Below are 27,599 nucleotides of genomic sequence, written 5' to 3' on the forward strand. Positions count from 1 at the left end.
CTCGTTTCCTAGCTACCTGTCTCTCACACACACCTTGTCACCTCCAAGAGCGGAGGAGGCGACAAACCAGGTAAGAAATGTTGGGCTGCCTGCACGTGCGGCTACTCAGGAGGAGCAGGCGAATGCACGGAAACTTGTGCTCAGATTAGGACCTGGCTGAGAGTCAGGAAGCTCCACTATAAACTGCCCCCATCAGACTTGCTCCATTGCTCAAGCAACAGCTCCCTCCTAGCTCAAAGCGCTCCCGGGGAATGCTGAGAGGCAGAAGCGATTTTGTGCAGACCGGCCTCCAAATCCTCACCTCTTGCGGTAGCCGAACATAAGGAAGAGGACGCAGAATATAATGCACGCCATACCGATGTGGACACCGACCACGATGCCAGCGAGGGAGCTCTCCCCGTCCTGCCCACACTGGCACACCGAGTTGGCATCTGTGGGATAAAGCACCATCGTTAAGGTGGCAGCGGCGGCAGAGATGGAGAAACAGAGAGCAATCACCAAAGGGGTAGTTCTGCCAGAAACACACACAGCCCTTGGATGCTTCTCTTTGGATGCCAGGAAACAGAAATCGGGATGGCTGAAGGGAGCAGGTTCCCCTGGGAATGTTGGGCCTTGCTGGAACATCGGGCCTATATCAGGCTGTTGCCTGATCGGTCCAAAAGCCCGTTTCGCCCTGCATCCTGCTGCTGGCTGTGGGCAGTTGGATACTTTTGGGAATGCCACAAGCAGCGCATGAAATCTGCAACTGTTTGTCCCACAGCATCTTGCATTTGGAGGTAGTCTGCCTCTGAACCTGGAGGCTTCACTGAACTGTAATGGCTGTCCCTAGAAAAGAAGGAATGGGTGTCTATTCCAGCAACTCATGACAAGACACCCTGCTGGATCCAGACTGTTCAGGTCAATCTAGACCAGCATCCTGGTTTTGTTTGTTTTGTTTCTTAAACTGCAGCCAGCTAGCTGCTCCTGGGAAACCCCCAAGCAAAGCCTGAAGATGACAGCTCTTCCCTGCTGTTTTGCCCAGCAGCTGGCTTTCAGTGGCATACTGTGTCTGAACCTGGAGATTCCACCATAGCTTAACAGCCATTGGTTCATCTCTCCTGAGTAGGGGCCACCAGGGCAGGATTTGGGGGCAGACGTCCAGGGCGCCACACAGCAGAATGAGCAGGGGGAGGGGGCGTATTTTGCATTAAGAGAGGCCATAATGAGAAGACATGATTCACTGGAAAGGTAATAATGCTGGGGAAAACAGAAGGGAGTAGAAAAAGAGGAAGGCCAAACAAGAGATGGATTGACTCCATCAAGGAAGCCACAGACCCGAACTTACAAGATCTGAATGGGGTGGTTCATGACAGATGCTCATGGAGGTCGCTGATTCATAGGGTCGCCATAAGTCGTAGTCGAATTGAATTGAATTGAATTGAAATTCAGTTCAACTTGGAGGCACATAACAACAAAAAATGTCCATTACCAGCTAAAGAGGTGGGGAACCCCATAAAACCATTCAGTCCGGCATTGGAGTGGATTGATCATCCTAATTCGTAACCTAAGAACCTAAGGAAGGCCTACCGTGGATGCAGAACATAGCCGTCGTGGCTAATAGCCATTGGTAGCCTTCTCCTGCATGAATTTGACTAATCCCCTTTCAAAGCCATCCGAGGTTGGTGGCCATCACGGCCTCTTGCGGGAGCGAAGTCCGTAGCTTAACTATGTGCCGTGTGAAGAAGAACTTTCCTTCTACCAGAGATCTACCAGGAAGTAGATCCTGATTTGTCTTCTGCCCACCCAAGACAGCAGCAACACAAGTTTCTTCTTTCCTGCAGTAGGTTAACTATATGCTGTGTTTCAAACGCGTGTGTTCTTTCAGAAAGGGCAACTTAGGTAAGTTTGCCTTTAAATGAGCTGAATCAGATCTCCCCCTCATTCCTAGTTTGGGGGGCTCAGGCCTGCTGGGGGAGTGCACGTGCGCTCGTCTGCAATCCTTACCCAGCCTCTCAGAGTTCTCCTTGAGGGAGACAAATCGCACACTGCTGTTCCCGTCGCCGTTCCCGTTGAAGGCCTGGAGCTTGATCTCGTACATGGCCAACGGCTCTGTGGGAAGCAGAAATTGAAGGATCAGTCAATTTCAGTTCTCGCAGCTTCTCATTTTTTTCCCACTCTTAAATGTGGTTCTCCACATTTCTGTGTCGGACTACGACCTGGGAGGCCAGGGTTCGAATCCCCACGTAGCCATGAAGCTCACTGGGTGACCTTGGGCCAGTCACTGCCTCTCAGCCTCATCCAGAGGGTCACCATAAGTCGGAATCGAAGGCAGTACATTTACATGTTTATTTTTTGTCAATTGTTTAAAAATAAAATCCTCATAAACATTCTTCAGCATTTTAGTATGAATTCCTTCTAATAAACACATTTTTGCAGGCATGTTTGACTAACGTAAACATTTTTGCAAGCAATTTGCCCTCATATAATGCATTACTGTTATGTTGTTTTCTCTAATATAGGTGTTTTTATGCCCTCTTTCCCCTAATACATGCATTCTTGTAAACATTGCTTGGTTGGAGAACTGAATCACAAAATTCCGATAAGTGTGACGTCTGAAAGCTGGTTTAGTTCTCTTGTTGTTTAGGACAGTGCAGATTTGATCAATTCGGCTTTAAATGCAAACAGAATTTAATTTCTGTCCCTCGTGGGGAGAGAGGTGGGATGACGTTTCTGGAAGCTGACACTAGGGGGCAGCATTGCTTGGGAATATAGGGTTAACCAAAGGGGAAACGTGTAAATCGGCAGAGCCCGACAACATCTGAGAGAGCCTCAGGTTCTTCATCTTTGCAATAAAGGGTCTCTGGGAGAAGAGATGGAGGGGTTCAGACTGGCACAGAGGTAACCGGAGGAGCTAAGTTTGCTCCAGTTCTAGCATGCCTTTGCCTCCAGCCTGCAGTCTCCACAGGAGGCAAAAATGAGGTGGCAGAATCCCAAAGTGGCAGCGTTAGGATGTATCCACTTCAGATTACAGTTTATTTATTATTTAATTTATATCCCGCGGCAGCAGTTGGGGAGGGCACCAATTTATTTTATTTTATTTGAACGTTCCCCAAAACTCCCTGCAAGGAGAAGGACTACAAACATTCAGACCCAGCCTACTCCCTGTTGCACTAGTTTTCTCCTTGCAAGGAATTCTTGTTCGAAACGGTGGTCCTGCACCTGCAGCCTCAAGAGAATATATTCCACGCTTTCACCGCCTCATTCTGCTGAGTGCATAGGCCGGGCTTTCGTGCTGAGGCCAAGGGTGTGGGGATGAGCGACCAACAGAGCTGGTTCTGTGAGCGGAGGGTGAGTTTGAGCAAAGGAAGCTGGGTTCAGAGACTGGGAGACATGGAACAGAGCATAAGTGTGTGTGAGAGAGGAGGAGGGTGAGAGAAGGTGCGAGTGAGAAAAGGGGTGTGTGAGTGAGGTGCGAGGGAGGGTGAGAGAAAGAGGGCATATATGTGTGTGTGAGAGAGAGAGAGAGAAAGTGTGTGCATGTGAGAGGGGTGAGGATGTGTATAAGGGGGTGAGAGGGGGTTGAGGGTGTGGGTGAGAGAAGGAGGGTGTGTGTGTGAGAGAGAGAGTTGTGTGTTCTGTGAGAGCATGTGTGCTAAGTTGTAGGGTGGAGTCATGGGAGGGGGACTTCCAAGGGGGTGCTTGGGGCAGCAAAGTGCTGCTTTCCACTCCTAGGTGGTGCGAGTTGCAAGGAAGGGTTCCCTCTCTTGAAGAAACTGAGGGATGGGTGGAGGGACACCTTTTTTCAGTCCCACAAGGTGGTGTGGGACCCTGGGAATCTGCCTTAGCCCAGCTCAGACTGTTCACCCGCCTGGCTCAGTATTGTCTACTCTGACTGGCAGCAGCTCTCGGGACAGAAAAGGGTCTTTTCCCACCACCGGCCACCTGCTCCTTCTAACTGGAGATGCCGGGGGTCGAAGCTGGCAGCGACACCACCACCCCTAAGAGGCACGAGACGAGACTCACCCAAGTTGCTGTAGGTGAAAGAGTTGGCCGTGCCGGGCAACAGCTGCGGCCCCTCGTAGTGAGCGCTGGGCAGCTTCCGGAGGTAGAGTTTGAAGCCTTCGATGCGGCCCGGCCTGGCAGGCAGTTCCCAAAAGACGTAGACGGAGCTGGCGTTGAGGATCTTGGTGAAAAAGCCCAGTGCTGCGGGGACTGAGTGGATGGGAGATGGGTGAGAGAGAGAGAGCCACCAGTTCCCCACCCGTAGGCTAGAGGAAAGCCCTCTGCGTATGAACAGAGGCACCCTCTGCTTTCCTACTGCTCTAGTCAAGGGAGACTAACACCCCTTCCCATGTTCTTTCCTCCCAACATCTCTACAATGCATAGGGAGGGAGGGGCAAACGGGAGGCCTGGGGGTGAACTCACTGCTGCCCAGGGTGGTGGCCATGATGGGCTGCGAATCCTGACTCGCGCCCAGCGGCGAATAGGCCTTCAGGTAGATAGAGTACGTCGTGGAGGGCTCGAGGTTGGTGAAGACGTGCTGGAAGGTGGTCTTGCTGACGGCCTCCTGCAGCTCCCGGCTGTCGGACTCTGCAGGCAGCGCAAGGAGGAACCGAGGTTAGTCAACATGGACAAACTGCGGTTCATGCGGCATTAGCACACTGGCAGTGGGCTAGCTGCGGTCAGCATTTCCTCCCGTCCTTATTTATCTCGACTCGAGAAAAGAAAATGAGTCGTGAGATTCATCAACGGTGCTACATGCTTAGAGTGAGAACATGACAAGAGGCCTGCTGGCTCAGACCAGAGGTCCATCTCGCCTGGCGTCCTGTTTTCCCACAGTGGCCAATCAGGTGTCTAGGATGTCCACAGGCAGGGCACGAAGGCAAGAGCCCTCCCTAGCAGTTGGTCCTCAGCGACAGCAACTCTGTTCCTAACAATTATGGCTATTCTCACAAAAGTGGTCCTGCTGGACCAAACCAAAGCCCCCTCTCAGCAGGTAGGGAACCTTTTCCCATCCAAGAGCCAGAGTCCCTTCCAGGCCACCTTCCAAGGGCCACTTGTCAGATGCAAAAGTGGCTTGATCAGAGTGGGAAATGGGCAGAGCAATGAATGCGAATTTTACCTTTGTGGAGTAGGCTACTTTCTTTGCACACGGCCCTTTCTGCCCTCTACCCAGGCAAGCCAGAAGCCTTCTCAGACTTCCAGGACGTCTCCCAAGCCAGGTAAAAACAATCTAAAGGAGGGTGTGGCCTGGAATGTTCCCAAGGGCCAGACAGAGAAGCTCAGAGGAACACATTTGAGGTCCCACGCTCAAGGCTTTGGTCAGTCTAGTCCAGCCACCTGCCTCTGGTAAATAATTAGGGGGGAGGTTGCCCCGCTCACCTCCTGCCTTGCGGATGTGAAGCACATATCCGATGATGGCCTCCGTCACTTCCATGGGGGGCTCGAGCCAAGACACCTGGATGGAGGTGGTGGAGAGGGCAGTGGCCTGGACACCATCAGGGGAGCTGGGCAGCTCCTTGGAGAGAGCCACAGCCAGCCGGGCGCTCGCCTGGTTGGTACCAGCACTGTTCTCAGCGATGCACTGGTAGATGGCTTCGTCCGCCGAGCTAATCCGTTGGATCATCAGGGTGCTGCCAGAATTTGGGAGAAAGAGACGTTAGCAGGACAAAGGTGGAAGAGGTCACTGGGGAGAAGGCGAAACGCCCACGTGGGGCAGGTGCAGGCCAACCCACCCAGAAGGATCACAGCAGCAATATCTAAAAGCAGCGCCACTAAGGAGTCCGGCCGCCTTGTTGATTGCGAATGGCACTGCGCACCATGTTTTTGTGTAACCTGGGCGCAGATAGAGAAAAGCGAGGTGGGGGTCCTTAATGGCTGGGAAGCTCTCCCTCTCTATTCAGCCTTTGGAATGTCACACCCAAAAGGGTTTTTGAGGACAGCTGCAAAGGCAGCTTGAAGACCAGAGTTGACCAGTAAAAAGTTGTTATCCTGAGATAAGGGCCAGTTTAAACATAACCAGAATCCTGTTTCTCGGACTGGGCCATGCCAAGTTTCTAGGAGAGAATTCCAGATGTTAAATACTCCTTCCCACTTAAGCACAAGCACACGGGCACGCTTCCAGACTGTCTCTGTTTTGAGGTGGGATTCAATTGCATACCAGCCACCTCAGGCTGCACAGTTATCGTTGATAGCGAGGTCTTGTGTAGCAAACCCACTTCTCCAAAAGAACAGACTTTTTGCAATTAGGAAAGGTAAATACTTGCTTGGATGCAAGGTTGTTTGACCTCTGTGCAAGCAAATCAGAATGAATGCTGAACGGGTCGTCTAGAAGCACCCACAGAAAACTGAGCAAGCCAGGGGAAAAGAGGCATCATCTCGCATGCCATTTTTCTATGTACAGGGAAGGTGTTATTCTTGGTCTGGGTTGTTTTTTTTTAACAGAGGAGCATTCAGACCTGTAACGACCCTGCTGTCAGCCTGATGCAGGACAGTAGGAACATAGGACTGGATCAGACCAGAGTTCCCACAGTGGCCAGTCAGATGCGTCCAGGAAGTTCATAAGCAGGACAAAAGCAGCCCTCTCCAACTGGCGCTCCTCCGGATAAATGGTATCCACAGGTAGAGTGCCTCTGAACCTGGAGGTTCTATGCAGCTATCATGCCTAATGCCCATTGATAAACCACTACCACCTCTTAATCCCTTGTCAGAGCCACCTGAGGATCATCACAACTTGTGGCAGTGAATCACCCTGATTAATGCTGCATTGTGTGGGGAACATAGCCGTTCGTTTTGCCTGTCTGGAATCTACTGTCAGTCACCGTCATTCGATGACCCAGAGTTTTAGTATTATGGGAAAGGGAAATAATTCATATTCTCTATTTCCCCACATCATACATAAGAACATAAGAGCCTGCCGGATCAGGCCACAATGGCCCATCTAGTCCAGCATCCTGTTCTCACAGGTGAGCAACCAGTCCAGAGGCATGGTCCTCCCTGTCAGCTCCCTCCTCCCACGTCTCAGGGGTGCCCTTGTAGAACTCCACAGGGAGGAGAAGGAGGGGGCCAAAACTAGAATGAGTCAGCTCTGCCTTTCATTGGTTCTGGCTCCGCCTCTCATTAGCTCTGGCTCCGCCTCCTGTTGGGCTCCCTGTCTTCTGCCCCTCCACTTCCAAAGGGCACCAGTCGTCACTGCCTGTCCCTGGTTTAAACCTGCTGAACTTTGTTGCCCGCAGACATGCCTGCTCTCACCTGTTGTTGTGAGTGAGCTTGATGTTTTCGCCGGGCGCCAGGACTTTACCGTTCTTCAGCCAGATCAGGTGGGGCTCCGGCACACCTTGCGCCACGCAGGTGAAGATGGCGCTGCTGCCCGGAGGCTTGGAGACGGACTGGGGCCATTGCACAAACTCAGGTGGGGCTGAGAAGGAAGAGGAGAGCAGAGAGGGAAGCTTGGTGAGGGTACCGAGCCAGCATTCGGGATCAGGACTGTGTTGTCAGAAAGTGACGGTTTTCAAAGGCAACTTTTTAAAGCCTTTCCTGGTATCGCAGGGTGGATGGCAATGCACAGAGATATATAGAAGGATATAGCTTTCTTCAACCTAGTCATCCTTGACCGTTGGTCATGCTGGCTGATAGGGTTGATGGAAGGTGGTGTCCAACAACATCTGGAGGGCCACAGGTTCCACATCCCAGTCCTAGACACATGCCCCAACCCATCAGGGATCACACATTAAATGCATTTTCAGGGGCGTAAAGCAGGGATGAGAAGCCTGTTGCCCTCCAGCTCTCATCAGCCATATCAGCCAGCATGACTGATAGTCTGGGATTATAAGAGTTGCAGTCCAACAGCATCTGAAGGGCTACAGTTTCCACATCCCTATCCTAGACACTTGTCCCAACCAGTCAGGGATCACATATTAAGCACACTTGCAAAGGTGTAAAGCAGGGATGGGGAGCCCATCAGCCCTATCAACCAGCATCACCAATAGTTGGGAATGATGGGAGTTGGAAGTCCAAAACAACCAGAGGGCACCAGGTTGGAGAAAGCTTGGATAGTGGAAGATGATCCAGAGGTTCCTTTTAAAGCTTTGCATTAGAATGTCATTGCACACTCGGTTGTGTCCAATGCTAGCCCTTCTCAGAGTAGACGCATTGAAGTTAAAAGACATGACTAACTTTTGCTCATTAATTTGAATGGGTCTACTCTGGGTAGAACCTAGTTGGATCCAACCCACTGACTTTTAAGAGTTAGTTCAGAAAGTTAGTTCGGCGTGTGTTTTCCCACCCATTAAAATAATCCTCTTAGTCATGTGAGCAAGATCAAAAGTTTGTTTTAAAAAAAGAGAGAAGGTGTTTATGCAATTGGCTGGCTTCCCAGTAGAATACAAAGAGAAATGTCGTTCATGCACATTTCTAGCCCTCAGCGATAACTTGCAGCTGAAGTCTACCTAGGACTGCAACCTTGGATTTGCGAAGGGGGATTTGATTCCTTGCATTGCCTGTTTTTGCCTGATAGTTCCCCTCTCCGCAGCAGAGGGCCACTCTCTCTCTCTCTCTCTCTCACACACACACACACACACACACACACACGTAAACAAAAATTCCAGAATTTCGCAAAATATCCCGGTTCAAAACAAAGGGTTGCATGCATCCAGTGCTGGTCCTCCTTAGAGTAGACCCGTTGAAATTAACAGACACGGCTGTCTTAGGTCCATTAATTTCAGTAGGTCTACTCTGAGTAGAACATAGTGGGATACCACTCCTCTGTGCACAAAGCCGGGCAGATTCTTACATTCTCTGTTATTTTTTTGCATGGCAGAAACGGAGTTTTCTTAAGATTTTTAACATGTGCATATTTACTGAATGTGAACAGCCCCTAGATACGTTTTTGCTTTTTCTGTGTGCACATGTGCATGTGATAGCATTGGCACACAGCGTGTCCTGTGCGTGTGGCTCTGTTCTCAGTATGTCCATACTCCCACCTTGCTCTCTAGTGCCGGCATCGCACCCTTTTGTAACCCTTTTAATTCTGCTCCACCCAGCTCCGAGGCCGGGCCTCAGATGTGCAAAGATAATTCCTCTCGCCCATCCCCAGCCTCTCTCCCTCAGGATCTGGTTGCCGGGGTCACCTCCCCCCCTTGGGGTCAGGGGGGGGGCAGAGCCTCTCACTCATGCTAGACACAATTACAAATCCACTCAACCCTGCAAGATGCACGGACTCTTTGTAAATCATGTATTACGCCGTGCACACACACAAATCGCGTGAATCCCAGGCACAGAAATTTTGTACGGTTCACATTCTCAAAAAGTTTCCAAAGAGGAGGGAATCGCGCCCACCTTGAGAGTAATGCCTCTCTCTGCAATGAGCAGAAATCTAACCCCCCTGCCCCGTGTTACTAGGTTTCCTCACATCATTCCCAATTTCTAGTCCTAATTGAAAAGGTCACCTCTCTTTTCATCTCCTTGGGTCCAACAAAATGCCTTCCTCGTTCTCCGTCACTAAAATTGCTGCTGCAGACACACAACTCTTTCTAACCCTTTCTTTCTTTCTTTCTTTCTTTCTTCTGAATTGGTACTGCTGTTGCTCTGCAAGCAGCTTCTCATAAGAACAGGAAAAGAGCCCTGCTCGATCAGGCCGAAGGTCCATCCCGTCCAGCAGCCTGTTCTCACAGTGGCCAACCCAGATGCCCCAACGGGAAGCCCACAAGCGGGCCACGGCTCTCCCCTCCTGCAGTTTCCAGTTTCCTTCACGTGTTTGTCTCGTCCTCTTTTCAAGCCTTCCAAGTTTGGTGCCCAACGCTGCCTCTTGCGGGAGTGAGTTCCATAATTTTAACTCTGCGCTGAGTGACGAAGGACTTTCTTTCGTCTGCCCTGAATCTTCCAACATCCAGCTTCATCGGAGATCCACCAGTTCTAGCGTTGCGTGAAAGGGATATCTGCTTTCTCCATACCATTCACAGTTTTATACACTTCAACCACGTCGCCTCTGACTCGCCTTTTCTCTGAACAAAAAAGCCCCAAATGTTGCAGCCTTTGCTCACAGGGGAGTCGCTCCATCCCCTTGAACCTTTCGGTTGCCCTTTTCTGAATCCGCTCCCTTCTGCCTAGCCACAGTGGTTAAATAGAACCTCCACGTTCAGAGGCAGTGTAGCCCTAACATCAGTTGCTGGAGGTCAAGTAACAAGGGCTGTTGGCCTCACCCCTGCGAATGGCCTTCCCAGTGGTGTCTGGCTGGCCACTGTGAAACAGCCTGCTGGGCTAAAATGGACCTTTGGCCTAATCCAGCGGGGTTCTTCTTACCTTATCAAGGGGGAGGGGTCACATCCTTTCAGTGTGTATCTCTGGGTATATTGGTAATCTGAATCACCACAGGCGATTGTGAGTCTGGACCCACAGTGTTGTTCCAGATTAAAAAGGCATGAAGGAGGACGGGGCTATCAATGGCTACTAGCCATGATGGCTGTGCTCTGCCACCCTAGTCAGAGGCAGCATGCTTCTGAAAACCAGTTGCCGGAAGCCTCAGGAGGGGAGAGTGTTCTTGCACTCGGGTCCTGCTTGCGGGCTTCCCCCAGGCACCTGGTTGGCCACTGTGAGAACAGGATGCTGGACTAGATGGGCCACTGGCCTGATCCAGCAGGCTCTTCTTATGTTCTTAGGAGTTTTGGTTTTCTAAGGCGCAAGAAACTCCCAGTACCGGAGGAAGGGTGGGATATAAATTGAATGAACAAATGAATATAAGGAGCACATGTGTTGAAGTTGCCTTTTGGTTAATGCCACCAAGAGGCGGAAGGTGATGTTCTTGACGAAAAAGCAGGATTTCACATGACATTTGGGCAGAGACCTCTGGGGTGCTCTGTTTCAAACCTAAGGGGTTGTTTCCAATGCTACTCAGAGTAGACCCATTAAAGTTAGCAGACATGACTAACGCAGGTGCATTAATTTCAGTGGGTCTGAGGAGGGATGAAGGAGAAATTTGATTCCGTTCAGGGCAAAGCCATCAAATTTGCACTTTACGGAACAACGTGAGGACCAAAACGCAGCCACCTTGTGAAATTTGCTGTGCTCCAAACTTTGCAATGCAGCTCTCCAGCCACCCAATGATTCCAAAAATGCATATGTTAGGGGAAGGTGTGCATAATAACAAATATATTGGTGAATATAACATACAACAAGGCACTACATTAGGAGACATTGCTTGCAAAAACGTGTGCATGAGTCAAGACTGGATACACAAATGTGCTTATTAGGAGACAATTGCACTAAAGCACTGGAGAATTTTCATGGGGGCCTTTTTTGTGGTTTTGTTAATTGCTGCAGAAATGTGGAGAACTGGATTCAAAACTGGAAAAATGGGAACCTGAAGGCCCCAATTAACGTAGTGACGGGTAATGGGAGGTATGGCGTTAGGAGGAGAACAGGCCAGGTAAGGGGAACTCGTCCCAGACAAATTGTGTCTGTGCCTTGTTCCGGTTCTCCTCATACCCACAGGTTTGTTGGTTGTCCTATCAGCCAGCTCTTGGATCTCCAAGTGCTGCTTTTGAATGCCAGGTCGGTACATAATAAAACCTCACTTGTCCATGATTTAATTCTGGAGGAGGGTGCCGACCTGGCATGTATAACCGAAACCTGGGTGGCTGATCAGGAAGGAGTTGCTCTTTCCCAGCTTTGTCCACCCGGGTATTTGGTTCAGCACTGTGGTAGATCTGAGGGCCGGGGAGGGGGGGTCGCTGTGGTCTATAGGAGTTCTTTCCCTCTCGCCAAGCACCCTGTCCAGACGGCGACTGGTCTGGAATGTCTCCACCTTGTATTGGGCCAGGGAGACAGACTAGGAATACTGTTGGTGTACCGTCCACCTTGCTGCCCAACAGCTTCCTTAGCTGAGCTGACAGAGATAGTCTCGGAGGTGCTCTTGAGATCCCCTAGACTTTTGGTACTGGGGGATTTCAACGTCCATGCCGAGGCTGTCTTATCTGGCGCAGCTCAGGACTTCATTGCCTCCATGACAACAATGGGGCTGTCTCAATTTTCTACCGGCCCAACGCATGTGTCGGGACATACTCTTGATTTGATCTTCGCCACTGGACATGGAGATGGTGATCTGGCGGTGGGGTGTTTTTCATCTACCCCATTGTCATGGACAGATCACCGCTTGCTGAGATTTAGACTTACAGCGGCTCTTTCCCTCTGCAAAGGTGGAGCATCTATTAAGTTGATCCGCTCCCGGAGCCGGATGGATCCCGCAGGTTTTCAGAGGGCTCTGGGAGATTTTCCGGCTGATAGGACTGGTGCTCCTGTCGAGGCCCTGGTCGCACTGTGGAATACGGAAATGACCCGGGCTATTGACACGATCGCTCCCGCACGCCCCCTCCGGTGTAGAGCTCATACCGCTCCGTGGTATACCCCGGAGCTGAGAGCGATGAAACATGAGAGGAGGAGGCTGGAGTGCAGATGGAGGAAAACTCCCAGTGGATACAATCATGCCTTGGTAAGTGCCACCAATAAGTTGTATACAAAAGCGGTAAGGACAGCAAAGAAGCTCTATTTTGCTGCCTCTATTAGATCATCCTTATGCCGCCCAGCGGAGCTTTTTAAAGTCGTGCGAGGGCTCTTACACTCTGGCCCCCACGATACTACGGAAACATCTGAGACCCGCTGCAACGAAATTGCTGGACACTTTCAAGATAAGATCGCATGTATCCGCAGGGATCTTAACTCCGATGTTGCGACAGATGAATCCATTGAAGTGTCTGGAGCACGGCCTTGTCCTTTATTATTGGATGAGTTTCAGTTGGTGCAGCTCGAGGAAGTGGACAAGGTGCTTGGAATGGTTCGGGCGACCACGTCTGTTCTGGATCCTTGCCCATCTTGGCTAGTGAAAGCTAGCAGGGCTGGGACCACCGGTTGGGCCAAGGAAGTGGTTAATGCCTCCTTGAGGGAGGGATTAGTCCCTGGTACCCTCAAGGAGGCAGTAGTGAGACCTCTTTTAAAGAAACCCTCCTTGGACCCAGATAACTTGAACAACTATAGACCGGTGGCGAATGTCCCTTTTTTGGGCAAGGTTTTGGAGCGGGTGGTTGCCGGCCAGCTCCAGGCGCTCTTGGATGAAACCGATTATCTAGATCCGTTTCAATCTGGTTTTAGGCCCGGTTTTGGCACCGAAACAGCCTTGGTCGCCCTGTATGATGACCTTTGTCGGGAGAGGGACAGCGGGAGTGTGACTCTGTTGATTCTCCTTGATCTCTCAGCGGCGTTTGATACCAACGACCATGGTATCCTTCTGGGGAGACTCGCGGAGTTGGGTGTCGGGGGCACTGCTTGGCAGTGGTTCCGCTCCTACTTCACGGACTGTCACCAGAAGGTAGTGCTTGGGGAACATCACTCGACACCATGGACTCTCCATTGTGGAGTCCCTCAGGGGTCGGTCTTGTCCCCCATGCTTTTCAACATCTACATGCAGCCGCTGGGTGCGGTCATCAGGAGTTTTGGAGTGCGTTGCCATCAATATGCTGATGACACGCAGCTCTATTTCTCCTTTTCATCTTCTTCAGGTGAGTCTGTTGATGTGCTGAACCGTTGCCTGACCGCGATAATGGACTGGATGAGAGCTAATAAACTGAGACTCAATCCAGACAAGACCGAGACACTGCTGGTGAACGCCTTCCCTGCTCAGATGGTGGATGTTCACCCTGTTCTGGATGGGGTTACACTCCCCTTGAAGGAACAGGTTCGTAGTCTGGGAGTTCTTTTCGATTCTTCCTTGTCTCTTGAGGCCCAAGTGGCCTCGGTGGCACGGAATGCATTTTACCATCTTCATCTGGTAGCCCAACTACGCCCCTATCTGGACAGGGACGACCTCGCCTCCGTTGTTCATGCTCTGGTAACTTCAAGATTGGATTACTGTAATGCGCTCTACGTAGGGCTGCCCTTGAAGACAGTTCGGAAGCTTCAGCTGGTGCAGAACGCGGCTGCCAGACTATTGACGAGGACCAGTCGGTCTTCACATATAACACCTATTCTGGCGCGTCTGCACTGGCTCCCTATTTGCTTCCGGGCGAGATTCAAGGTGCTGGTTTTGACCTATAAAGTCTTACACGGCGTGGGACCTCAATACCTTGTGGAACGCCTCTCTCGCTATGAACCTACCCGTTCACTTCGTTCAGAATCTAAGGCCCTCCTCCGGGTACCAGCTCATCGGGAAGCCCGGAGGGTGGTTACTAGATCTAGGGCCTTTTCTGTGGTGGCCCCTGAGTTGTGGAACAGCCTCCCCGAAGAGGTACGCCTGGCACCTACACTTCTATCTTTCCGGCGCCAGGTAAAGACCTTTTTATGCTCCCAGGCATTTTAATCTTTTAATTTTCTTAATCTTTCTACTTTTAACATGTATCCTTTTTAATTTGTGTTGTATTTCGTTTTTGTTGTGCTTTCTGTTGTTTGTTTGTTACTATGATATATTGTATTTTATCTTGTTTGTTCACCGCCCTGAGAGAGATTCTGCTAAGGGCGGTATATAAATTGAAATAATAAATAATAAATAAATAAACTGAAAGAGGCAGACCCTTCCATCCCTAACTCTGAGTAGAGGCTGATTGGATACAACTTGGCTGTGTTTGGTTTTTTTAAAAAATCAGACTTTTGGGGTTGTTTCCGAAAGACATAATTGAACCTGGGGAGGAAATAGTGGACAGAATCAGGCCCTTGCACCATCCCTAGGATCGTGCCTGACTCCCCCAGCTGTGCAGCAGCCAAGGGAAGGCCCCCCCTTGCCCCCGCCGCTGGCCGCAGCGTGGGAGCGGACGCAAAGGCAGATGTCACATTGAAACGCCTGACACTCTCCAGAAAAGAAGCTTTAAGCTTCCGAGACGGGCCGCATCTCATTAGCTCGCCAAAGAGCTGGGAAATGAACAGCGGCCTCCCTCCCTGCCTCGCCACCCAAACAAAGGCAGAGCACCCTCCCCCATGAGGTAGAAAGAGAGAGAGAGAGAGAGAAACGGCCCCTCACTTGGAAATGGCTTTGTCCTCCAGACGGGCCCAGGGAGGGTGGCATGGAAATGAAGGGGGTGCGAGTGAACTCTGCCCTTGCCTTCCACCCCAGAGAGCATATCCAAGGCGTTGCATGGAATTCACACATGCACACACGTTCACATTGCACCCCGCAAAACATATGCTCGCTTGAACCCCTTGGTGGGGGTGGGTGGGTTAGAAAGCCATAAATTAAAATTAATCTAAAGGTAAATTGGATGGGACATGGCCCCCCTATTCTGCATTGCCCCCCTTTCACACCCCTAAAACGGGACCCCACTGCTCAGGGGTAGAGCGTCTGTATCTCCAGGTAGTGCTGGGAGAGACTCCCTGCCTGAAACCATGGAGAGCCGCTGCCGGTCAGTGTAGACAGTACTGAGCTTGATGGACCAGTGGTTTGACTCAGTATAAAATGCCTTCCTGTGTTCCTCTTTAAATCAGCCAGATTATTCAGAACCACTTGGTTGCAGAAGGTCCCACGCTCAATCGTCCAGCATCTGTGCTTTAAAAAGGAGCAGGGAGCAGTTGGTTGGGAAGACTTCTCTGCTTCAGAGCCCAGACAGCTGCTGCCAGTCAGAGTAGGCAACACTAGCCTGGCTGACAACTGGACTGAGCTGGTATAAATTACCTCCCCATGCTCCGTTCATCTCTGCAGCATGTTCCCAACCCTTGCCCAAATCATCCTGGCCTGCCTTCTATTCCGCACCTGAACACCCTCCAATAGCTATGGGGCTGACCCCCAAGCTGGGCATGCCAGCCTCTTAACAACTAATCAGCTGCCCTTATTTTCCCTTTTGCTTCCCTACCCCTCTGCCCCAACTCTCACATTCTTCCAAATCTTGTTTCTTTTAAGCTGCGTAGACACCATACATTTACAAACACATTAAAAGCACACACACCAAAAAAATAAGAATCCTGGGAACTGTAGTTTACCTCTCAAAGAGCTACCATTCCCAGCACCCTTACCGTGCTACCGTTCCCCGGATTCTTTGCAGGAGGGGAGAAATGTGCTTTAAATGTATGTTGTGTTTGCAGCCGAGGGCTTACTGTAGAGAGGAGGAACAGAAGGAGGACTGGCAGTGGTGTGGACAAGGGGCGTCATGACCTCTGCCCTTTGAACCTGCAAAGTCAAGTGTGTGATTCCCAGCTGGGACAGTCCATGCCAGACCTCGGTGGGTCTGTCTAAGTCCACTTTTCATGCAGTCTGTTCACCTGTCTTGCGGACTCTTCAGCGACAGCCGATCACGTGTGAGGAGAAAGGCTCTAGGGTGATCTCCCCCCAAGCACAGATCTCCGTCTCCCCACCCCTATGTGGGAATGGAACCCCCCCCTCCCAATTCCAAATTCAGAGCTGCAAGGGGTCCATTTAGCCAATGCCTTTCCCTTGATGGGGAGGAAGGTGGGTTTTTCCCCCTGTTTTTTTTCCCCTCCCATCAATCACCCTGCGGGCCTTTTGTCCCAAGCACAGGGGTCACGAAATCGACCCCGCGTCCCTTTATCCGAGCTGCGGCCCAGAATCGATGGCCGCTCTGGGGGCAGGTTCGATCCTTCCTCTCATCAACCCTTCAGATGAGAATGAGAAGGGGATGCAAAAGGGGGCACACTGCGACGAACGGGGGGGGGAAACACCTTGAATGGAGAGAGAAAGAGAGATCTAAGACAGGAGGGGGGGGTTACAATTTCTGTCGGCCAGAAAATGAAGGAGAGTGTTCATGGCGAGTCAACCAGGACTTTGTGTGCGAGAGCCAGAGGTCAAAGGGTTTGTAACTGGGCTGGGGAGGCCTTATAGACTCGGGGGCATTTATCGGGATAATCAGGTATTTTTTATAAGCAAAAAATGGTGGCAGGTCAGGTCACCGGCAGATAGATTCAGAGTCCTAGTAAAACATTTATGGGGCTCCAGCTAAACCATTTCGCCCCTCTTGATTGTTGCGGGTGATGGTGGTGATTACTAGCAAAAAAGACTCATCATCATTAGGGTGGGGGTGGGATGTTTTGCAAAAGGTGGAGGGCTTGTTTATTGCAAAATCCCAAGGGGGGGGGAGGGAAAGCTCTTGATCCTGACTGATATAGAAGAAGAGCTCTGTGGAGTCAGAACGTAAAAAGCCCAGCTTTTAGTAGGATGTGTTTTCGCAAGCTGTTTCCACAAACACATGCACACTTTCCACGTTATATGCACATTTCCACATTACATGAACACTTTAGCCTAGTATGTGCATTTTTGTAACCGTTACATGGCTGGAGAAGCATGAATTTTAAGGATGGTTGGTGCTGCAGCTCACGTACTGTGTCAGGAAGTACAAATTTGGCGCAAATTTTATTTAATGCAAACTGAGTCAAATTTCTCCCCAATCTCGAGCTGTCTTTTAGGCCTCCCGAGGTTGCTGCCCAGCAACTGGTGCTCAAGAGGCAGACTCTCTCTAAGGCTGGAGGTTCTATCTAGGCATTGGGGATAATAGCCATTGATTAGGCTTAGCTGTCCCCACAAAAGGCTCCACAGGAGGCACCCTACGAGTGACTTCTCGGTTCTCTTGGATATAGAGTACGGCTGGCCATCCGAAACAGCGAGGGCTTGGGTTGTGCCTTGAATCTGCCAGCTTAGGCGAGTGGGTAGGGGATGTTGGAATATATGGGGTTCAACTCCAACTTGTGGGTTGAGGCTGCATGGGGCTAAAGGCGTAGCTAGAGAGGAGACCTCTTTGTTGCTAGGCTATACCTGTCCTTTGATCTCCTGCTGTCTGTTCCTTCCTGCTAGACTGATATGCAAAGAATGTTGATCCCTGCTCCTTCCCGCCTTCCACCAGTTTTCTTTCTCTCGAGAGGGGAGCAGCAGACATCTTTCCTTTGTCTCTCCTCTCCACCAGCATGAGGGCAGACCCTGGGATCAGAGTCTGCTGCTCCAACATAGCTAGTTAGCTAGATCTAGAACTCTTTCCTATCAAGCGTGTACTTCCAGAATAAAGTAGTTATTTCTTATTTTAAAGCTTAAAGTCTCCGTCTGACTAATTTGCAGGGAAGGTAGAATCTTAGCAAAGATTCGAACACACACACACATAAGCTCGCTCAAAACTCTCCGTTCCGCTATGCAACTCTGCAGGGTCCTACAGGACATTGGGCCCCGCGTCCTATAGGGGCTACGATACGATTTCCCACTGACAAAGCACAAGCACTTTACACGCGCTCGGAAATGCATCCCAACTTTTACTCTTACCCCACACATAACTCCACACAGCCCGACTTCCCCCCTTACTGATGGCAAAAGGAGATAAGGAACGCGACACAGGCTGAGTGCACCAGCCCTATAGGGCCCGCCTGCCCCACCTCCAACCAGCTAAGTCCCACGCTCACCTTGCACCATGAGGATACCTTGCGCCGTACGGCGCACCCGGGTTCCGGGCCGATTGGCAGCACAGACATAAACGCCAGCGTGTTTCACGGACACGTCCGAGATCATAAGGTTCCCGGTTCCCAGGACCTGGATCCCTTCCACACCGATGGAACGCCCGTCTGCAGGAAGGGAGGGAGAAGGAGAGCCGGTGAGCATTGCAGAGACAGAGGATGTGTCCTGATTATTATTAATATTAATAATAATAATTTCATTTGTTAGTTGCCTAATACCAAACAGTCCCCAGGCCACTTGCAACAGATTTTAAAACATACCCATTTAGGACAAGAATCATAAATATAAATACACACAATCAATAAAACTCATACATAATAATCAATAAAAAAACTTAAAACCAATCAAATAAAAAGCAATAACTAGGACAGCACATATCTTTTACACACATACGCACACACTGTTGTGATTATCATCATCGCTATTATTTATATATTGCTTTTCCATACAAATATGCTTGAATATATGGCTCATGACAGCACAAAAATGCAAATCACCGCATTAATAACAACTGAATACTAAATCATTTCAAAACATAATAATCCAGCAAATAACTCCATTTGATTACATGAGCATTTAAAGTCGTCATAAAACAAACCATCCATCAATGAAAACATCAGTCCATGACAAGCCTAAGAAACATTCCCATACAAAAATACAAGAAGACAATCGGCCCCCATCCCGGCTCGGATATTACAGCCTCTGCCGGTTGCTGTCAATGAGAGCCAGTGGCGGTGTAGTGGTTCAAGTGTTAGTCTAGGACCTGGGAGAGCAGGGTTCGAATCCTGAGTCGGCCATGAAGCTTGCTGGGTGACCTTGGGGGCCAGTCACTCCTTTCTCAGCTTAACCTACCTCACGGGGTTGTTGTGAGGATCAAACGGAGAGGCAGGAGAACCGTGTGCGCCACCTTGAGCTCCTTGGTGGAAAGGTGGGATATAAATGTACTAATAAATAAAATAAATCTTTCTGCTGCTGCTGTTATATGTACATATATGTACCTGTGTGTGTGTGTATGTATGTATGTTATTATTTGTTTGTTTGTTTAATTTATATCCCGCCCTTCCTCCGGCAAACAAAACACTCTGTGTGTGTGCGTGCGTTATTGGTAAGTATTTTAGGATGTTTTTACACTTGCTTTTAATGATTGTTTTTGTAAGTTGCTTTGAGTTCACCTTTTACGACTTATGAATAACTATCACAGCGTGTCCTACACACAGCCTCCTGCCCCCTCCATCATGGCACGGATTTGCCTTCCATAAGCTCCCTCCATTTCCTCACTCACCCAGGCGACTCCAAGACACGATAGGCCGAGGGTGGCCGGTGGCAATGCATTCCAAGATGGCCGTCTGATGTACCGTGATGGTCAGGTTCTGGGGGCCGGAGAGGATGACCGGCTCCTTGTAGAGTTTGGCGACTGACACTGGCGGGAAAGAGTGGAGTAAAGTGAGATGGGTGTCCTCTGCCTGGTGGAGGGGAGAAGAGGTGTGGGAGACCCTGACCCTCTCAACCCCTCTTTTCCAGGAAACTAGAAACCAATTCAAGTTTAGCATTCAAAAGAGACTGCTCCAGCCAGGGGCAGGAGAATCTGCCAAGCCTTTCTTTCCAAACTCCCCACTCCCTCAATTTTGCCAGCTCCACACCTTTAATTCCTGCTTTTACTCGCTGGGCCTCCCCGCTTTCCCAAATAAACCAGGGATCCTACTGGCCTCATCCTATTCATAGGGGAAAGGATAGCATGAGGAAATAATAACTTCGTGGTAGAACATCTGCTTTGCATGCAGAAGGTTCCAAGTTCAATCCACGGCATATCTAGGTAGGGCCAGTAACATAGTAGCAAATTCAGAAGTGCAGGGTCCCTTCATGGGAGTCATGCTACACCTCCTCACAGCCACCCCCCTCGCTCACCGGCTTGGTGTCCATTGCCATCTCCACACTCCTCAGTCTTGCCCCCTTGCGCCTTCTCTCACAAAAACAGAGGCCCCCAGGAGCCAATCAGCATGAAAGGAGAGAGGGTTAGCTACGGAGAAGAGTCTTCTCAGTGGCTGACTCCCCTCCTTTCACTCTGATTAGCTCCAATCAGCAAGAAAGGACAAGAAAGCATGTTAGAAGACTCTTCTCAGCGGCTAACACACTCCCCCTTTTATGCTGATTGGCTTGTAGAACGCTGGAGACATAGGGACCCAGCTGGGACCCTGCTCCCAAAAAGGTAAGGGGGTCTAAGACACACACACACACACCCAAGACCCTGGATGACAACAGTCCCTAGGGCTGGAAAGGAATTCTTCCTGGATCCCTGAGGGACTCACTGCCAGTCAGTGTAGTGGGCTACGGGGAACTTTCAGCCCTGCAGAAGTTAATGAACTACCATTCCTACTATCCTTAGCCACTGGCCGTGCTTGCTGGGCTTGATGGGAGTTGGAGCTCTGTATCTGAGTACTGAGCTGGCAGGACCAAAATGCTGACTCGGTATAAGGATGTTTCCCATGTTCTTAAAAAAAATAAATAAAGTTGACACTCACCACTAATGCTCAGCGTGGCTTCCTGGCTATAGCGGGTGTTGGCGATGTTGTTGGCCACACAGCGATACGTGCCCAAGTCGGAACGCCTCACACCCGTAATCTGCAGGATGCCAGTGGGCAGCAAGGTGAAGCTGGAGAAGACAGGAAGAGACAGAGGATGAAAGGGGGGAAAGGACGAAGGCGGGTCGCCTCTCTCCCCCTAGGCCAGCAAACACTCTGCGGAAACGACAAATCCCATGCTAGGGATCATTAGGAAAGAGACGGCCAATATCGTTATGCCATCATACAAATCTTGTTGGAATATGTGGTTCAGCTCCAACTGGTGGGTTGAGGCTGCGTAGGGTTAAAAAGGGTAGCTAGAGAGGAGACCTCCTGATTGCTAGGCTAATACCTGTCCTTTGATCTCCTGCTGACTCTCCCTTCCTGCTAGACTGATATGCAAAGGATGTTGACCACATCTCCTTCCTTCTTTCTCTTGAGAGGGAGAGCAGACATCTTCTCTTTGTTTCTCCCTCTCCTCCAAGCATGAGGGCAAACACTAGGCTAAGTTTGCATCTCCAACTTAGCTAGTTAGCTAGATGTAGAACTCTTTCCTATCAAGTATGTACTTCCGGAATAAAGTAGTTATTTATTATTTTAAAGCTCAAAGTCTCTGTCTGACTAATTTGCAGGGAAGGTGTAATCTTTAGCAAAGATTCAACACGTAAAGGCTCTCTCCATTCCCAATTTCGCCACTCTGCGACTAATTTATGGTGCGTCCGCTCTCAGAAGACTGTACAGTTCTGGTCGCCTCCCTCAAAAAGTGATATTGCAGATCTGGTTCAGAAACGGGCAACCCAAACAATCAAGGCAGTGGAGGCTGATGGCTTCACGTCAGCGAGGCAGTAGAATCCACTCCGGGTTCTACTCCGAACTTGCATGGAGCTGTTCCAGGTGGCAAAATGCTTTCAGAGCCTCAGGCAGCTCCGTGAAAGTTCGGACTACAACCAGGAGCAGATTCCGCTGCCCCACTGACATGGAGACACCAGAGGCCGCTAGATCAGGGGGATGGAACAGCTCCCCTAAAGGGAAAGGTTGCAACATTTGGGGCTTTTTTAGTTTAAAGGAAAGGCGAGTGAGGGTGGGAGGATATGACAGAGGGAAGCGATTGTTCATGGCATAGAGAAACTGGATAACAGTTGAACCCAATGAAGATGAATGGCGGAAGATTCAGGACAGACAAAAGGAAGTAAGCTGCATGTTGGGAAGATTCAGGACAGACAGAAGTTAAAACTATGGAAGGGAAGGGAGGAAAGAAGGGGAACAGAGCTATTCCAAGGGCTCTGCTGGGTGACCAGCGGCCTGCTCATTCTGCTGAGTGGGGCCTGGCCTCTGCCCCCAGGTCCTGCCCTGCTGGTGCCTAGAGATGTCAGGGGATCCTGAGAAAAATGGCCAGGAACGGAAATCAGTCCCGCAAATATGATCGGTGTTCGTCTCACGCCATTGCTGTTTTGAAGTCCACAAATAACACATAAGGAATGGCTTCTAGGTTTTTACATTGTTTTGACACTCCCTTTGCATTGGAATGAATGTAAGTTACATATATCATTTACTTTATTTAACTTACATAACTTACGTTAAATAGGCTGCCTTTGAAGGCAGTTCGGGAACCGCAGCTAGTGCAGAATCCAGCAGCCGGATTGCTCACCGGGACAAGACGGTCTGAGCGCATAACACCAATTCTGGTACAACTACACTGGCTGCCAGTTAGTTTCCAGACTCAGTTCAACGTGCTGTTTTTGACCTGCAAAGCCTTATATGGCTCAGGACCCCAGTACCTCAAGGACCGCCTCTCCCCATATAAACCAACCCAGACTCTGCGTTCAGCATCTGAGGCCCTTCTCCGTGTGTCCCTTCTGAGGGAGGTGTGGGGGCGGTGACACAAGGACGTGCCTTTTCAGTGGTGGCCCCCCATATACGGAATGTTCTCCCCAAGGAGGCATGCCTGGCATCACCATTAGACATCAGGCAAAACAAATTCTCTTCTCCCACGCATTTGGCTCTTAATTCTAGAGGGCTTTTGATGCTGTAGCCTCTTTTTACCGGGTGCGCTTTCATCGCCTTATATATGTATTTTTTAATCTTTTTATTAGTTTTTTTATACTGGTTTTAATCTTTTTATTGATTGTAAGTCGCTTTGAGTTCACTTCCATGAAGAAAAGCGACCAACGGATTTAATAAATAAATATAGCAAACAGGGAGATGAATAACATACTATTTGGCAGAAACCAAACCGCAGCAAAACGGAAATTGAGCTGATAGTGACAAAGACAGGTCGGAAAAGAAATCGCTGCCTCCTTACATCCCGAGTTGTGGTGCCTCTGATTCCTCGGATGTTTCCTTCATCAATGGTAGGCCTCCAGCCCAATCCATAACAATCCTCCCACAGTTCTCTTTCACCACACCTGCCCCATCCAAGAGCTCACCGATAGTCCTCCGTCAACAAGGCCGTGCGATTGCGCTCCCAGGTTATTGTGGCTTCAGGGACCCCCTGGATGAAGCACTGGAACCGGGCAACGCCTCCCTCTTCTACCGCCATGGATTCCGGGTGCATGTGGAATTTGGACAAGGCTGCAGGGAGAAGCAAAATATGACCACCACCGCTACCACGGACGTTCAGAGCTTTCCTCCACATTTTCAGCACCATCTAAATAACACCATGAGCATTCATGATGCTCACAGAGTAGAACACAGAGGAACAGATCTCGGCCGTGAGGACTTTACAATTCAAATACAGTAAAATACAGAGCAACAGATCCCTGCCCTGAGGACCTTACCATCCAAAATGTACACAAGCAAGGTGTGTGTGTGTGGGGGGGGAGGCTCCAGGAATAATAGTCAGCAAGGGAGAAAGGGCAGAGTTGTTTAAGCCAGGAATGGGGAACCTGTGGTAACTCCAGATGTTGTCAGGCTGAAAATTCAACTCCAGTCAGCTCCAACAAACACAGCCAATGGTCATGAATGATGGGAATTGCAGAGCAACATCTGGAAGGCCAGAGGTTGCTTGCTCACCTGCTGATCAAACTGGATAGCAGTGGGACAAGGATTGTAAATGGATTCCTGCACTGGCCTGGGGTGAGTAGCCTGCAGAGTGTCCCGAGGGCCAGACAGAGAAGCCTGGAGGGCCACATATGGCCCCCAGGTCCAAGGTTTCCCACCCATGGCATATAAATTAGAAAAGAAAATAACTTCAACACAACCCAAACTACACCACCACCCCTCCACTGTGCTCCTTTTGAACACCCAGCAGAAAATGGGGTTGTACCAAACTGTAGCTATCTTGGCCCCAAACTCACTGGCGATCTGCACTCTGGCCTTGCGGCTGACCAACAAACCATAGCGGTTCTGGGCAGCGCAGCTGTACTCTCCAGCGCTGGAGTCGCTTGTGGCGTTGCCGTCTGCTGCTCCGCCTCCCCGTGGCCGCCGGTGCACACTCTCCAGGCGCAGGGAGCCATTGGGCAAGATGGCCGTGTGGCTGTCATTGGAGAGCAGTGCCCCGTTTCGGGACCAGGCAATAGTGATAGGTGCCTCGCCTTCCACTTGGCAGTGCAAGAGAAGTGGGCGATCCCGGACGGCGATCACGTCGCTAGGCTCCAGGAGGAAGGCCAGCTCCGAAGGGTGGGCCAGGCCTGTGGAAGAAGGAAACGTTCAGACCTAGGGAACTAACATCCGCCATCCATGGATTAAAACAAATACATGGCAAAGAGGCATGATATAACTAAAGGGTCCATCTTGGATCCAGCGTCAACCATCTTGGACCCTACAATCAGCAGGTGAGGCCTTGTTGTTGGGGGTGCCGCCACTGAGCGCTGCCTGATTGGCACTGACCCGTGACAGGGCCTTTCCAGTGGTGGCTCCCTGGTTGCGGCATGCCCTCCCCAATGAGATGCGTCTATCTCCATCACTATTAACTTTCCAGAGGAATTCAAAATTATTCCTGTTTACCCAGGCATCGGATGGCTGAAGGGGACTGTTCCTGGCAACCTGAAGATCACTGACGAAAGAATGCTTTTAAGCTGGGTTTCACAATATTTGCAACTGTGTTTTACAATATTTATAATTGTGTTTTAGAATGCTTTCAACTGTTTCTAGTATCGTTTTCTTTCTCTTGTTTTGTTTTGGTTATGTCTGCTGCCCTTGGCTCTTTCGGGAGGAAACGCAGCAGCAGCAGCAATGGGCAGAGAGGCTCATTGCTCCTTCCCTTCTCAGCTGGAACATCTGTGATTCTCGTGCCAATTCCCTTTCCCGTCCCCCCCACTTTGTGTCCCAAAGTCGCCTCTGGCCGCCGAGGCTAAAATTAGCTCTGGGGCCCAGAGAGAACAATTAGCAATTAAGGGTCTCTTGGCTTCTGAGTATCGGCTGGGGGCTTTCTATAACTTCAAAGGAGCTAATCTCACTTCCCCCCCTCCCCCTCTCCTGCACCCCACTGGGTCCCCGTTCTCTCTCCCCTTGGCCAGCTCCAAGAGGCACTTCATTCACACACAGGTTTATGGCCATGTCCCAAATGCCAGCTCCTTCCCTGGTCCCACCCACTCCTTCTCTCGGACCTCCTGCAGGAGGGATGTGTGCCAAAAAATAAAAAATAAAGAAGGAAAAAGAGGAAGGCAGAGGGATAGGGGGAGGGTTGGCACCACGCCAACACACTGCACCCAGCACACTCTGCCACGTGCCTAATTAACGTCCCTTGGATGAATGGGTGTGGTGCTTGCAAGGGCAGGACTTTGCAACAGAGGTCTGGGGTCCCACTGAACAGATTGAGCAGCAGGGCCCTCAAACACAGCTCTGCCGGCTTGCCATATACACATCATCCGTGCTTTTTTTGGGGGGAAGAGTTGTGTGCCCCTCCTTGATCACAGTGCCATGGGTGCCCCAGCACAAAAGAGCTGTGATTGTGCAACAGCAGCAGCAAAAGAGGTACAGCCACGAGAAAGAAAAAGCACTGCACATGACCATCTGAACGTGCACGCGATGGTGCGGCTTCATCACGGCTTCAAGCCCAGAGTCTAACCTTAGGAACGCAGGACGCTGCCACCAGAACTGGTCCATCAGAATTGACTGCACAGACTGGCAGGTCCATGGTCTCCGGCGTGGGGGTTCTCTCCCAATCCTACCTGGAGTTGCCGCTGGGGATCGAACCTGGGACCTTCTACATGCAAAGTGGATGCTGTACCCAGGGCATGACTCTGTCCCTACAATAGACTAAAAACCCAGTCCTTGTGGTCCTAAACAAAAGGCCAATTTAAAGAGGTTCAGAGGAAGATGCCAAGTAAGGACATCAGTCAATCTAACTCAGTAATGTCTGCACTGACTGGCAGCAGCTTTCCAGGGTTTCAGGCAGGGCCTGTTTCCCAGCTCTGCCTGGAGATGCCAGGGATTGAACCTGGGAACTTCGGCATGCAAAGCGGATGTTCTCCCACATAGGAAGCCATCTTATGCTGCCAGAGCATTGGCCCATCTAGCTCAATACTGCCCACACTGACTGGCAGTGGCCCTCTAAGGGTCTCTCTCCCAATCCTACCTGCCAACGGCAGCGATTGAACCCGGGACCTTCTGTGCATTCGGCCACTGAGCGGTGACCTGTCCCCTAAAAACAAAGTAAGATTCTAGTTCCAGCCTGACCACTGGTTCAGTCCTCAGCATCTCAGGTAGGGCTGGGAGTGTTGCCTGCCTGAAATCCTGGAGAGCTGCGGCCAATCAGTGTAGACAATATTGAGCTAGATGGACCAAGAGTCTGTACAAAACAGTTTCCTACGTTGCTATTTAAATCAGCCCTCTATTCAGAACCCTGAGGACCGGAATCTTACTTTATTTCTAGGGGAAAGGGCGGTAGCTCAGGGGCAGAGCACCTGTTTTGCATGCAGAGGGTCCCAGGTTCAATCCCCAGCATCTCCAGGTAGGGTTGAGTGTCCCCAGTTTGAACCCCTGGAAAGGCAGTCAGGGAGCTACATGGGCCAGAGCTCTGAGTAGGCATAAAGCAGCTGCCTGTGTTCCTAAAAGAGAAAGCAAAGCAACCACACTTCTCCTCAGGGTCACTTCAGGCAAAGGTGGCCAGCTTCGAGCAAGGGCCGGTGGGCTCCTTCGCATCCCAGGGGTATCCACACATGGGTGATGTCCACGCGGCCTGTACAGCGACCTTTTTTGTGCCTGCGTCCCCCTAAGCTCCCCTGCCAACAGATGGGAAGCACTGTGAGAGGGGTGGGTGTGGAAATAAAGAGATTTTAATCCCTTCAGGGAGGGGCGTGTGGGAGGGGTGCACTCGCTCAGCCTCACAGTCCTCAGAAGCCGTGGGCCAGGCAGCACAAAGTTCGACTCCGGCAATGACAATGGACTCTGTCGGGAAGGGGGATACGGAATGGTGGGCCTCCCCCTTGACGTCTTGACGGATGCCACCATTCAGGGCAGCCTTAGCAACTGCACGGCGGGCGAGGGGGCTTTGCAGGGGGCCCGGCGGGGTGGACAATGGGCTGGGTCAGAAGGGGCCGAGGCAGCCCCTATTGTCCTGTCCCCGAGACAATGGCCCCCACCTTCCCTGTGCCCCATCTGCCTGGCCACGTGACGCCCTTCGGGGTGAGGTTCCCATGACTCGCCCCATCACTCAAGGGCCGCGGCTCAACGTCCTAGCACCCTCACCTCCGCCCCGCCAT

At 50.7% G+C, this 27,599-nt stretch overlaps 1 protein-coding gene across 1 annotated transcript; it reads right to left on the minus strand.

Moving 5' to 3' along the window:
- Positions 1 to 297: 297 nt before the first annotated feature.
- LOC133375181 (immunoglobulin superfamily DCC subclass member 3-like) lies at positions 298 to 27,599 on the minus strand. The gene is made up of 13 exons (XM_061606756.1): positions 27,586 to 27,599; positions 27,226 to 27,419; positions 24,252 to 24,584; positions 23,382 to 23,526; positions 20,911 to 21,047; positions 19,680 to 19,817; positions 18,346 to 18,504; positions 7,231 to 7,396; positions 5,362 to 5,612; positions 4,405 to 4,569; positions 4,003 to 4,191; positions 1,984 to 2,088; positions 298 to 431 (listed from the first exon to the last, which is right to left on the minus strand). The coding sequence occupies exons 1-13, from the start codon at positions 27,597 to 27,599 to the stop codon at positions 298 to 300; spliced, it is 2,130 nt and encodes a 709-aa protein (XP_061462740.1).

Source organism: Rhineura floridana, chromosome 22 (assembly GCF_030035675.1).
Source record: "Rhineura floridana isolate rRhiFlo1 chromosome 22, rRhiFlo1.hap2, whole genome shotgun sequence".
NCBI lineage: Eukaryota > Metazoa > Chordata > Lepidosauria > Squamata > Rhineuridae > Rhineura > Rhineura floridana.